The following is a 13,137-nucleotide window of genomic DNA, read 5'->3' on the forward strand; positions in this document are numbered from 1 at the left end:
CAGCTTGAGATTGAGATTAGGTATGGAGATTCCTCCGGGCAAGCTATGTTATTGACATACAAACACCTTTGTGCCTTTCTACAATGCCAAAATATATTGAGAGTTAAGAGATTCACAAGCCACACTTCACCAAGTACTTATACATTTCTTTGGAGGTATAACCATGGCAATATTCCATTTTGCTCTGATAACATCTGACACTCAAATGATACATCATACTTCAATCAATTACATATAGATGACAAAAAGTTAGAAACAAATCTATAGGAGCTAGCGGGCAAGGCAAAGAGTAGATGCAGATTTGGTACCAGTCAGAGAGCCATTTCAGGTGGGCACTTGCTGGGCTGAGAACAGATCTCAGTGATACTACTTGAGGGATCTGGACAACTGAAGTTGGTGATGTTAGTGACAGGAGGATCGGGCTAAGCCAGTTCAAGGGACAGTTGGAAGTGTGTCTGTCAGTGTCCTAAGCAGGGTCCATAACTAAGCACCGATTTGATGTGCCATGGTGTGAGCTGAGGTAGTTGGCCTGTGTTCAGATTTTGGTTGCATCATTCATTGGTTTGATGTGTCCAATAAGCCTAAAGGTGTTACTTTTTAAATAAGCATGAATAAATTTATTCATCAGTCTATGCTTTAGGGTCCTAGACAGATGGTAATTATTTATGAACAAGATGTCAGTTTCTTCTGTCTCAGTATTTCTACCCAGCATTGAGTAGCTGGGAACAAAGCAGCTGCTCTAGACAAAATGGAGTAACTCGGGACAAGGAAGGGCCAGAAAGCTGCTGCTCTAGACAACATGGAGAAAGATAGAAATTCTTGTTGTTCTGTTAATGCCACTGTTCAGTACTGTTAATGGGTTTCTGGACTTTCTTGAGCATGGGTAAGAAATGGCAGTGAAGTAAAAGAGTTAGTGTGGGTGGCATTTAACTGAAAAGCAGAGGAAAGGGGTGAGTGGAAGATATAAAGAGTAGTTCAAACGTCTTTCTCATTTACGTCTGAGAGTGTCTTCTGGCTTATCTTTCAGTGACATCTGTGTTGAGGAATGTGGTTCCTCCAGACACAGATGATTTGTGCATTTCAGCTGTCCTGCTAAAGATTATAATCTAGCTTCCCAAAGAAAGCTACACTACCAGAAATGATACTATGAAATTGAGACTTAGGGGCTCTCATATGTTATGGGTAATATCTAAGTTGATGGGAGGGTTTTGGTTGTAGAAGACTGTCCATGGAAAAATCTACTTCACTGGACTCATTTTCAGAATTATATTCTTCCTTATCAGTTTCCTTTGATTAAGATTATTCTGCATGACAGGAGCCTAGCATAATCATCTTCAGGGAGGCTTCACCAAGCAACTGATGGAAACAGATGCAGAGACCCACATCCAAGCATTAGATGGAGATTGGAAAATCCTGCAGAATAGTAGGAGTAAGGATTGTGGGATGCAGAGGAGTCAAGGACACCACAAGAAAACCTACAGAATCAACTAACCTGGGTCCACAGGGGCTCACAGAGACTGAACCACCAACCTGGGAGCCTGCATGAGATAGAACTCTGCACATGTCACAGTTGTCTAGCTGGGTCTTCTTCATATGAGACTCCTAATGGGGGAGCAGTGGCTTTCTCTGCCTGTGTTGCTTGCCTTTAAGACCCTTTTCTCCTATTGAGGTAATAGGAGAAGATGCTAATAGTCTTACTGCAACTTGATGCCAGCATGGCGTGATATTCATGGGAGGCCTGAGAAGGACTTGGAGGAGAGGAGGGAGGGAAAGCTGCTGTCCAGATTTGAAGTAAATAAATAATTTTTAACGTATCTTCTTCATGAACTTTCTTTATTGTTTTGTTATTCCCAGGCTTCATAAACAAGCTGCCCATCCATAGTGTACTCAACATTTGCATGAAACTAAAATATTTCAACTTGGACAGCCTAGAATATAGAAACACCATGTTTCTGAAAGGCACTGAGAGGAAAACCTGCTTACTTATAATAAATCAAACATGTTCAGAGTTGAGCTAATGCCAAAGTCAGATTCTAGCAATTTTCAAAGCATGATCCCAGATGAACATCAACATCACCTGATAACCTCTTAGAGATGCAAATGAGCTGACCATTCCAAGCAAAGGGGAAAACCCTGTGGCTAAAACTAGCCTTTCATGCTTAACAAGCCCTTCAGGTAATTCTCATATCTGCTCACGTTTGAGAATAATTGATGTAGACAAAGTTTCACTCTCCCCATAGAACAGGTTTACAGCCAGAATGCTGGGAAAGCTTGCTCTTGACCTGGCAGCTCAAATTTACAACTGCTTCCTTTTCTGCCTATGTTCTATTAGATTGTAACCACTTGAAAGGTTTAATTGAAAAATCACTTATGTTTATAGCTGAAATTAAATCTTTTGTATTTAAATAACTGCTTTTTATTATTATGCAAGTTAAAAGTAGTTCATTTTGGCTGTGTTCTCTAAAGATGCTTATAAAAACTCATCTAGCGGTAGCTATTCAGGATAATGTGAAATGCTTTATATCAAATTTGTTCTGTGTAATGGCCAAAGAGTATTTAAGGTGACTGCATGGGTTTCTTGGCTCAATATTCAAAGATAGACATTTTTAGATATTAATATTTAATGTGTTTGCATCTTAAATTTGATTTTATGTAACCTTCAGTATTTGCAACTCCTAAAATCACCAAGATTTGCATAAGCAGCATGTAGTAATAATGCTGGATCTTCCTTACCCTCCTATAGAGTTGCTGAAATATAGGTTGTTTTTAATGGATGTGTCTTTGTGGAACATTATAAACATGGATACTGCAGTATTTAAGAAAAGGAGATAGGATTTTGTTTTAGTGAACGAATATCATTGATTTCTGAAAACAAAAACCAGAAGTTGTTTGTATTCTGTGCTTCCTCTTAGATAACCAACAGGAAAAGCACCCATCAGTCTTCATCGATGGACCTAGATGGTTCCTACCTGAGTGTGGCCAAACCACAAACTCATTGTCAGACCAAGGCAAGACCTAAGTCAGCAAGCCAGGACGCAGCTTCAAAACCCCTTACGGCATTGTCTTTGAACCCAGTCACACTTCCTCATCCCAAAGAGGGTTTAGAGAGGGTGTCATCAGAAACCAGAACATGGACTTATGCTTCTCCAGAGAGGAGACGAGTAGATGCAACCCCCGTAGAGAAAGTCCTCCCGGAAGAGGTGAAGGTAAGGGAATGTCCACGCCTTCCACCTACTCCATCTAGCCAGTGCTGCGGTAACAAGTGCTCTGAAAGTGGAGGTTATGTCCATGAGAACTGTCATCCTACGAACATGGCCCCTCACTATTGTAAGACACATCCAGAATCATGCAGTCATTGTGGGATTTCCTGGGCATCTCTATTGCATGGAAGACGGACACTGCCACCCAGTGAGACTGACATCAAAAAGCAACTCTCAGAAGATCGAAGGCAACAGTTGATGCTTCAGAAAATGGAACTAGAAATTGAAAAGGAACGCCTTCAGCATCTGCTGGCCCAGCAAGAGACGAAGCTTCTCCTTAAGCAGCAGCAGCTGCACCAGTCCCGGTTGGATTACAACTGGTGAGTCCTACCTGTTCTTTCAGCATTCTCTGTAGGCTGGAGACTAAATATTGTTTCAAATGCTGGCTTTTACAAGCCTTAGTTCATACCAGTTCTTCAGCAGCTTGACTTGCTAGAGTGCATATCAATTCTGTCTTCCACAAAAGACATGCATGCATCTATGTGCAAGGGTGCTGTGTCTATAAGTACACATGTGGAGGCCAGGCCAGGACTTCAAGTGTCTTCATCTGCTGTTCTCTAAAACAGAGTCTCTACTAAATCAGAAGTTCACCATTTCAACTAGGCTGGACGGTCCATTGACCTCCTGGGCTCCACTTGTCTATCCACCCCAAAGCACATATAATCTACCTATCTGGGCATTGAACTCAAGTCCTCATGCTTGGGAGGCAAATGCTTTACCCAGAGAGCTAGTCCTCAAGATCCAGTAGTAACTGTTCTTAGACTTCAAACACCATGTGCTTTGCTATCTGATATCACTATGGAGAGTAAGAGATTAAGGTGAGTCATTAATTTCAGAGCGTAGAATCAGATCATAAAGAGGTGTGATTACTTGTCTTCATCCTACATTCATGTCCTTCTGCCATCATATAAACACATATGAGAACCATTTACATTTAATACTTGCTAGTCTTGAGCATAGCCTGCCTTATAACTAGTTCTAACGAACTTGCCCACATTTAAACTTTTTTCTATTAAAAAATTACTTACTCTCGCTGGAGAGATGGCTCAGAGGTTAAGAACACTGACTGTTCTTCCAGAGGTCCTGAGTTCAATTCCCAGTGAACCACATGGTGGCTCACAACCATCTATAATGTGATCTGATGCCCTCTTCTGGCCTGCAGGGGTACAAGCAGACAGAGCACTGTATACATAATCAATAAAGAAATCTTTAAAAATAAAAAATTACTTACTCTCAAGTAATCTTTTTACATTTTCATTGTGTATCTTACATAGCATGTAGTAGAGTGTTACATAAGGATAGCACATGTGCTGTGTGTTGATCATATTTTCTCTGTACTTTCCCTTTTGTTTTTTAATTTTTGCTGGTGTAAGACTCAATCCCAGGGCTTTGTGCCTATTAGGCTAGTGTTCTGCTACTGAGCTATACCTTCCCCATTGTTCTCCCCTAATAACGAGCTCCTTAGAAGCGTGTTTCAAAAATTGGGTGCTGTTTGGATGCTATGTACTATTCACTGTGGTTTTACATTCAGATGCATAACATTTAGTATTTAAGAAAATCATTAATAAGTCATATATAAGCCTATTTAAAATTCTAAAATGTGGCATTTATATCTTTGAAAGACAATGAATTGCAAGTTTCCTAAGGAAAACGCTTCCGCATCCTTGTTGTTGCCTCCGTGGCCACTGTTTCCCACTATAGAGTCTAGAAACACTCATCTCTTTATAGTTCTAGCTTAGAAAAGAAAGCTAAGAAAGAGAAGTTTTGAGGAAAATCTTATATATGTGTAAATTTTGAATGATATATTTTCACAATTACTTTTAAACTTTATTTTGTAATAACTACAGGTTCACGAGCAATTTTAGAAATATTGCAGAGACATTCCATGTGACTTTTACTAATGGGTGGCTACATGTTACATACTTAAACTTGTGGATTAGCATCAGTACCGTGTGTGTGGCTACTGCTGCCATTTTACCGAGTGTCTAGCTCACTGATACCACCTCTGCAGTAAAAGCACAAAGCTGTTTTGTCACAATAAAGATTGCCATATTTAGGGAGCTTTTAAACATATTTTTGTAACACTTTTTTGAGCCCTACCCATGATGTCCTCTTAAACTCCATGGACATAAGTATAAAATCTTTTGTTATGGTCCCTGATATCTGATCCTGGGAGCTACTGCTGCTTTTATTCCAGCTGTGTTATTTCTCTTATGCTTTAGTGAAGCATCTGACTCTCCTTGTTGGCCTCTTAGTCTATCATTAGCAATAATCTAGTGAGGGTTGTTGTCTTTTCTATTTTTGATGATGATAATTTTTTTAGTTATCTCAGATAAGTTTCTTTGTCACCAGTTTTCCAGTATTCTGAGTATATAGACCAAACAGAGTCCTTGAAACATCTATCTCTCCTCCGGGCTCATTCTCTTCACTGCCCAGTCTTCTGTCTTTGTTTGCTTCAGAGTCACCAGGTTGGTTCATAGTCATCATAGCTGGGTTGACCTGCTGGCTGCCTCCTTCCTTGGAAGCTTGCTAGTATCTTCTGGTACCGTCAGAGTTACTTCTCAGGAATGGGGCATTTAGGTCAGCTCCAGCTCCAGTGCCTCTGGGTCCTGTTTCTGAAGTGCATGGTATCTTGAGTAGTAGGAATTGACCTTTCACCTCTGGGAGTCAATCAAGGGCAACAGCAATATGTGCTTTTTGGAGTCTTAGCCCTGACCAACCACTCAAAAAAGAGCTTCTGTCTTCAGGAAAACTCTACAGAAATAGTTTGTTTTGACTCCACCATGGGTCTTTATCCTAATTTTCTTTTTAATCTGACTCTGTTTACTCCTCTATTCAGAATTACTCTTCTCAAATTATAATTTGATTGAGTCAGTTCTATTGCACTGACGACTATTTCCCTACCTAATTGCTATCTGCAGCTTTTGAAAATCCTCAATGTTTTCCACTGGGAGGTTTTCACTCTTGTGGAGCAGAACTTGTGAAGTAAATATGTACAAACCATGAAACCGTGCCCAGGTACAGTACTGCCCATCTGCAGACCTGGTCTTGCTGACTTCTGGTGCCTTAGGCATCCGTTGAAGGTCTTTGTGGTTCTATGAATTGTGATGGCCACAGTTCTGCCGTTTCATTTGTGGGTTGTAACTCTGACTACAAAATAAAAGTCTCCCAAGTCAAGAAATTGGAAATTTCAAGTAAGATGCCCAGATAACGTCATTTAAGACAATAGGGCGAAGGCTTTTTGGGAAACATTGTACCCCTGTGACCCAAACTACCCTAAACCTGTGTTTTCTCCACCTCTCGCACATGCTAGAGTTGCAGCTGTCACACACCAGGCTGAAGTCATTTCTAACTAGCAGAGTTTCTCACTTCCTACTGCTTTTCTACTGTGGAAATCAGCTGACCTACCATGGATAGTTCGGACAGGCCAGAAGTCAGAGCCTTGATTTATCTGTTTAATCAGTATGGCAATTCATATTTCTAGGCTGAACACCGAGCTACTCTCTGGGCTACTTTTTAGATTTATGCAATTTTATCACTTAAGAGTTATCTGAAAGTCCTGCACAATAGCGTCATAAACCGAGAATATCTGTCTTGAGCAAATCCTCCTAACACAATGCCTTTATTTTACCACTTCTGAATTTTAAAAACTAATAATTTTTTCTAGATTAGATGTTGCCTATCAACCTAGTTTGCAAAGCTTTCTGTAATTTGCAGTTATCTCTGTACCCATTTGCCCCATTTTCTCTAAGAATTTCTGAAAGTTTGTCTTGTTATTCATGCTTTCTCAAGTCATACGTTCTCCTCTGGTTTAAAATGTTTGCTTTTCTTTTCCAGTCATCTACACCTCATATATTCATTGCCACATACTTAAAATCGCACTACTTCATCTTAGATCTGGTTTCTTTCTCACTATCTCTTTACATTACAGGCTATATATAACAGAGCACTCTAGTATTTTTTTTTTATCTATAACTCAGATCAATTTTCATTTTTTTATAAAATACTTATTATGTCAGCCAAAAACTATGTAGGCAGTGTACTTGTTTGAATAAAACTTGATCTATCTCCATGTATTATGCCCAGTCCCACACACTTATTTATACAGAATATAAGCTATTGTATATCTTTATTGAATTTGTAATTTTAGTTATCAAGTAATTCACTCCAATCTCACTAATAAATTAATACTGGTTGTGCACATGACATTATTTATGGTGCTTAGGATATTCAGGAAATGTATTGGAAAGACAGTCCATAAGTGAGTACCAAATGAGTTAACATAAAATTAAAGTTGTTAAAGTAGTTCAGAGTTTGAGGATGAGCTTTCCCATTGAAATGAATTTTGGAAGACATTAACACTTAAATTCTGATTAATAATTGATTCTGCTACCTTGAGATTACAGAGTCAGTTCTTCCAGAAAGTCTTGCTTTGTGAGTCCTTTATAAATTAGCAATGAAAACTGTGATGGTAAGTGTTGACTGCTGACTTAACAGGATGCAGAAATGTAAGCAAGCCCCCAGGCATGCCTGGGAAGGCTCACCTTGATCAGGTAGATTGAGGTAGGAAGACCTGACTCTAAATGTGGGTATGTGGCTCCCTGAGCTTGGATCCTAGAGTAGAGAAAAGGGGGAAGGAAGGATAGCTGAAGTCTAGTATTCATCTCCTGCTTCCTAACTGCAAATGCAATATGACCAGCTGCCTCAAGCCCCTGCTTTCATCTCTTCCCAGTTGTGATGGCCTATACAATCAAGCTGTGAGCCAAATAAACCTTTTTTTTTTGTTTTCCTTTTATCTTTTTTAGTCTAATGTTTTATCACAGCAACAGGAAGACTAAGACAAAAGTAACTAACACAATGAGCAAAGCACTTAGCAGTGAGTAGATGGACATCTTTACCTTTCAGAATCGATTTTTGATATAACTCTGAATTTTTAAATTATGTTCTAACTAGCTCAATCTTCTCATATGCTTCTATAAAGGAAATCTAAATTCCTATAAATTGATGTGCATACTTAGCGCGCGCGCACACACACACATACACACACACACACACACAGAGTGCCTACCAGCTTATGCATTCATGTTTAACAGTTGAGTTGTAATGTGAAAATAATTTTTGGTGTCTATCTTGAAGAACGTGACTTCCCAAGGATTATTTATTAAGCTTATCAGGAGCTTCAGGATTAGAAATTGTCAAATTTATTTTTACAGGTTAAGAACTCAAGCTATGTTTAAGTCTCAAGAACTGGTTGCCGATAAAGAATTCACTAAACCCAATGTGGATACGAATGGGAATGACTCTGGACCAAGGTAAACCAGAGGGTGGGAAACTGCAAAAATACTAAGGATATACAAGTTAGAATGTGTTTGATAATAATTTATAGCTTTTTGTTTATCACTAGATTTTTTTAAACTGTTGATAATGGTGATTTTTTTGAGGCATTTTCCTCAGGCTGGCTGTGAACTCATTGTATGACCAAGCCTTGAACTTCTGTTCCTCCTACCTCTGCCACCAAGGCAAACAGGTCAAGTGTATGAGCTACATACCTACTCTTTATTATATTTCTGATCACTTAAAACTACATAAATAATTCTCATTTAGAATTTTGAAAAAATTGAAAAGAATAAAAACCATTCACAATTCTACTTCTCAGAAACAATCTTTAAAACCTTTTTTTATTTTTCTGTATTGAGTAATAAAGATTATGTTTATTGAAAATTTTATTTACTCAGTATTTTCTGGTATCACAACTTTGTAAAGCCGTGTTTAGTCAGCAAATATTTATTATGTAGCTACTTATGCACCAATATTTCTTTATTAACCTGTTTCACATTTACTGCCATTTTAAAATTGGTACAATTTGGTTACTAATGTCTTTGTGATTCATTCTCTATGAAAAGTATTTGCACCTTGTCTTTCTATGAATTATCTTAACATTAGCACTGCCATACATTAGTTAGCCTTTAAACGCCTGTTTTATACTGAGGAACCAGTGTGATTCTACATTTGGGACACTTTCTCCAACCTGAGGAAATGTATTCTTTTGCATTCTGTCAGTTCTATTTTTGTATGGTCTCCTCCCAGAACTTGAGTTGAAATTCAGATGCTAACTTTCTTGGAATCATCTTTCCTTTTTATCCTCCTCACTTCTTTTTATTAGTTATCTTTCCCTCCTAGTTTCTTTTTTATATTAACTAATTTATTTATTCACTTTGCATCCTAGTCATAGCCCCATTCCTCCTCACCTCCCAGTCCCTCCCTCCATCTCTCTCCCCCTCTCCTTACACTATTCCTCAGAAAAGGGGAGCCCAACTTCCAATCCACCGCAGCTCATCAAGTTATATGAGGACTGAGTGTGGCCTCTTCCTCTGTGGCCTGGCAAGGCCGTCCTGCCAGGGAGAAGTGATCAAAAACCTAGCAACAGGGTCCATGTAAGAGAAACCTCCCACTCCGCTTGCTAGGGGACCCACATGAAGCCTGAGCTGCCCATTGGCTACATCTGTGTATGGAGCCTAGGTCCTCTCCATGTATGGTGCTTGGTTGATGCTTTAACCTCAGCGAACCCTTCTGGGCCCTGGTTCGTTGGCTATGTTACTCTTCTTCTGGCGCTCCTGTCTCCTCCAGGTCCTTTTTTCCTTCCCCTCACTTTTCCTCAAGACTCCCTGCTCATTGTCCAATGTTTGGCTGAGTCTCAGCATCTGTTTTGAGTGCTACTGGGTAGAACCCCACAGAAGACAGACTATGCTGTCTGTAAGCAGCATAGTGAATAGTGTCAGGGATTGGTTCTCTCCCATGGGGTAGGTCTTGGCTTGGGCCAGGTATTGTTTGGACTTTCCCTCAATCTTTGCTGTATCTTCATCCCTGCACATCTTGTAGACAGGGTGAAATTTGGGTCCAAGTTTATGTGGGTGGGTTGGTGTTCTCTTCCCTCTACTAAGAGGCTTGTCTAGGTAGAGGGTGTCTTCTTCAGTCTCTATGGCCCCTGCCACTATGAGTCTCTGCTAGAGTCCACCCTCATATCCTCCCAAGAGCCTACCCTGACTTAGGTCTCCAGCTTGTCACAGAGATGCCCCCTCCCACAGATTCTTTTCTCTATAGGCCTTCTGTCCTCCCTAGATCTGATCGCCACCCTCAAATCTCTCTGTGCTCCCTCTCCTACCATGTTCCCTCTCTTCAACCACCATCTCTGTCTTTTCTATTTCCCCTTCTGAGTGAGATTTAAGCTTCCTCCCTTGGATCCTCATTTCTTATCTTCTTTGAGTCTGTGAATTGTGGTAATATGACCAAAATCCACTTATAAGAGAGTACAAACCATGTATGTCTTTCTGGGTCTGGGTTACCTCACTCAAACTTTCTGAATTTTATCTATTAGTGCTTCTGTTGAATTTTATTATTGCTATAATTTTTTATGTCAAAGAACCACTATTCTTCAAATGTGCTTTTAAAAATTATTCACTTCTTATTTTATATTCCTCATAACTCTGAAGATATTTATAGTAGCTTTTGAAGCTGCTTCTCTTCCTGGTACATTACTCTGTTTTCACCAAGTTCAAGTTGCTTTGTTCAAAAACGTCTAGTAAGCCATTATTATTTCTAATCAAAAGCAATAAACAACTAATCAAAGCTTTTGATGTGTGTCAGCAAGGTTTGTGGCCTCATGGGTTCTCTGTGGTTAGGTAGAAGCCAGGGCTCCTGCCCGTTTCTGCCCATAAGTATTTTCTCTTGGGTAGGCAGTTCTAAAGATAAACTGTATGACTTGTTGGGGAAATTTGATGGTATCATTTTATGAGCTAGGCTGCTATTAGTCAGATTTTCATAACTATGACAAAATATATTTTAAAAACTCAAAGGGATGAAAGGATTATTTTTATTTCAGATATTTCAGTCCTTGGTGAGTTGGCTTATCCTTTCTGGGTCTGTAGAGAAAACTCAATAAAACAAAGCTGTTTGCCTCATGGTAACCAGGAAGCAAAGAGAGAAAAGGGAACAAGATTCCAGTATCCCCTTCAAGAGTGTGTTCCCGATGTTGCGCTCTATGCTCATCTCATCTCCTAAAGGTACCAACATCAACCAGAAATTCCTCAGGCATTAAGATCCAAACTATACCAGCTCTTAATATGAGGAACACTGTGAAAGAAGAGGCCTGTGGACATTATTGTGTATGCTTTCACCTTGCCCTCCTTTGAACTATATGGCTTTCTACTCCCAACTATACTTCAGACACTCAAGTCTAGAGTCATTCTTATGTATGCATGTGCACATGTTCAGATAGAGGGCACAGGACAACCTTGGGCTCAAAGTTTCTTGGGTGTCATCTACCTTGTTAATATATTTGTATTAACTCTTTGAGAATGTCATGTAATGCGTTTGATCATATTCACCCTCCTCTCCTGCCCCACTAACTCCTGGCAGATCAACCTCCCACACCCCTTGATCCTTGAGACAGCATGTGGAGCTTGACAGACAGGCTGGCCCGTGAGCCTCAGGGGCACACTACTGCACCTCCCCGTGCTGGAACTATAAGCATGTAGCACTGTGCCTCCTTGAGGATTACCATTTGTTTGATTGTGCATTTTGCTTTTTACCTCAGTGCTAAGCATCCAAGCCAGCCAGTTTTACCCACTTTCTCACCTTTCTGGAGGTGAACCTCAGTCTCCAACACTAGGTCGGGACAGAGAGTCAAGGGCAGCTTGGCGTTTTAATGCTGAGAAAGCTTTCAGCCTGCTGGATTTTTCACTTTTGCTGCTCTAAACCTTTCAGGAATTCTCTGGCAACGTTCAGCCCTTTCTCTTCCCCACATAGAGCAGGTATTTTTTCTTAGTTGGCTAATTGAATTAACCTCATATATCCACTTTTCAGACTTCTGAACTTCGTGACATCTTTTACCTATGTCACATTAGTACATCCTTTTACTGTTCTCACAGAGAAGATTCAAAAAGGGACAGAGTTATATTTCCAGTCAGGCCAGGAAATTGGCTTCCTAATGTTGATTTGAATAATTAAACAACACTTGGCAACTTAAAAAATGAAAACAGTTCTATTGTAATTAGCAATTTTCCAATATTCAAATAAGATGAGCAATTTGTATTCATTATCACTTTGTATTTCTTCTTTTTGTAGGGCCATTACTGTTTTTAGTTGCTATGTAATAACATTTTATTACTTTCTTTGGAGGAGGGGTCTCATTGTACAGCCTTGACTGGCCTGAAGAAAGCTCACTATGTAGACCAGGCTGGCCTGCAACTCACAGAAGTTTGCTGCCTATGCCTCCCATGTGTTGAGATTAAGGATGTGTGCCACCGTGCCCAGACTTTTTTATTTAAAATATTTTCTTATTAGTAATAATATATATACATACATGCATATATAACTTACTTGCTTGCTTACATGTGGTATAAAAACGCTAGCAAATTAAATGAAGGAAAACCTTTAATTTCATCATCTAGATGTAATCTTTTATAATTTCTACGTCTGATAAATCACTGTTTCATGTATTAATATACATTTTGTTTCATAATCTATCAAATCTAATCTTCAAATATTCATTAAAATTTAGAACTACCTTTTTATCTTACAAGTAGTAAGACATTCTCTTACAAAAAATAAAATGAGTCATATCAAAAAAATATCAGTCTTCATTTTTTTTCTGTATCTCATTTCCTATCCTGACTATTTTAGTTGAATTAATCATTCCTACCTTGATATGTAGCTTCCTAAGCCTCTCTTTACACTTACAGATATAGGCACATGTATACACTTCAGATCAATCTAAACACATTAGGCCCCCCGCCACACATAGTGCTTAATGATTATCAAGTTTTAAGGTGTACTCCTGTAGTAAGCAGAACAATTCTCCCCATAAGATGCAAGTGAG

The 13,137-nt window shown here is 39.3% G+C and overlaps 1 protein-coding gene across 2 annotated transcripts in view; it reads left to right on the forward strand.

The window, feature by feature from the left end:
- Window positions 1-13,137, forward strand: part of Kiaa1328 (KIAA1328 ortholog) — a 244,380-nt gene that overhangs the window by 147,391 nt on the left and 83,852 nt on the right. For both annotated transcript variants that reach the window (XM_051163627.1, XM_051163626.1), the window contains 2 exons: window positions 2,913-3,580; window positions 8,474-8,572. In XM_051163627.1, coding sequence (XP_051019584.1) covers window positions 2,913-3,580; window positions 8,474-8,572 — 767 coding nt within the window. The remainder of the gene's footprint in view (window positions 1-2,912; window positions 3,581-8,473; window positions 8,573-13,137) is intronic.

Source organism: Acomys russatus, chromosome 20 (genome assembly GCF_903995435.1).
Source record: "Acomys russatus chromosome 20, mAcoRus1.1, whole genome shotgun sequence".
NCBI classification, from domain to species: Eukaryota; Metazoa; Chordata; class Mammalia; order Rodentia; family Muridae; genus Acomys; species Acomys russatus.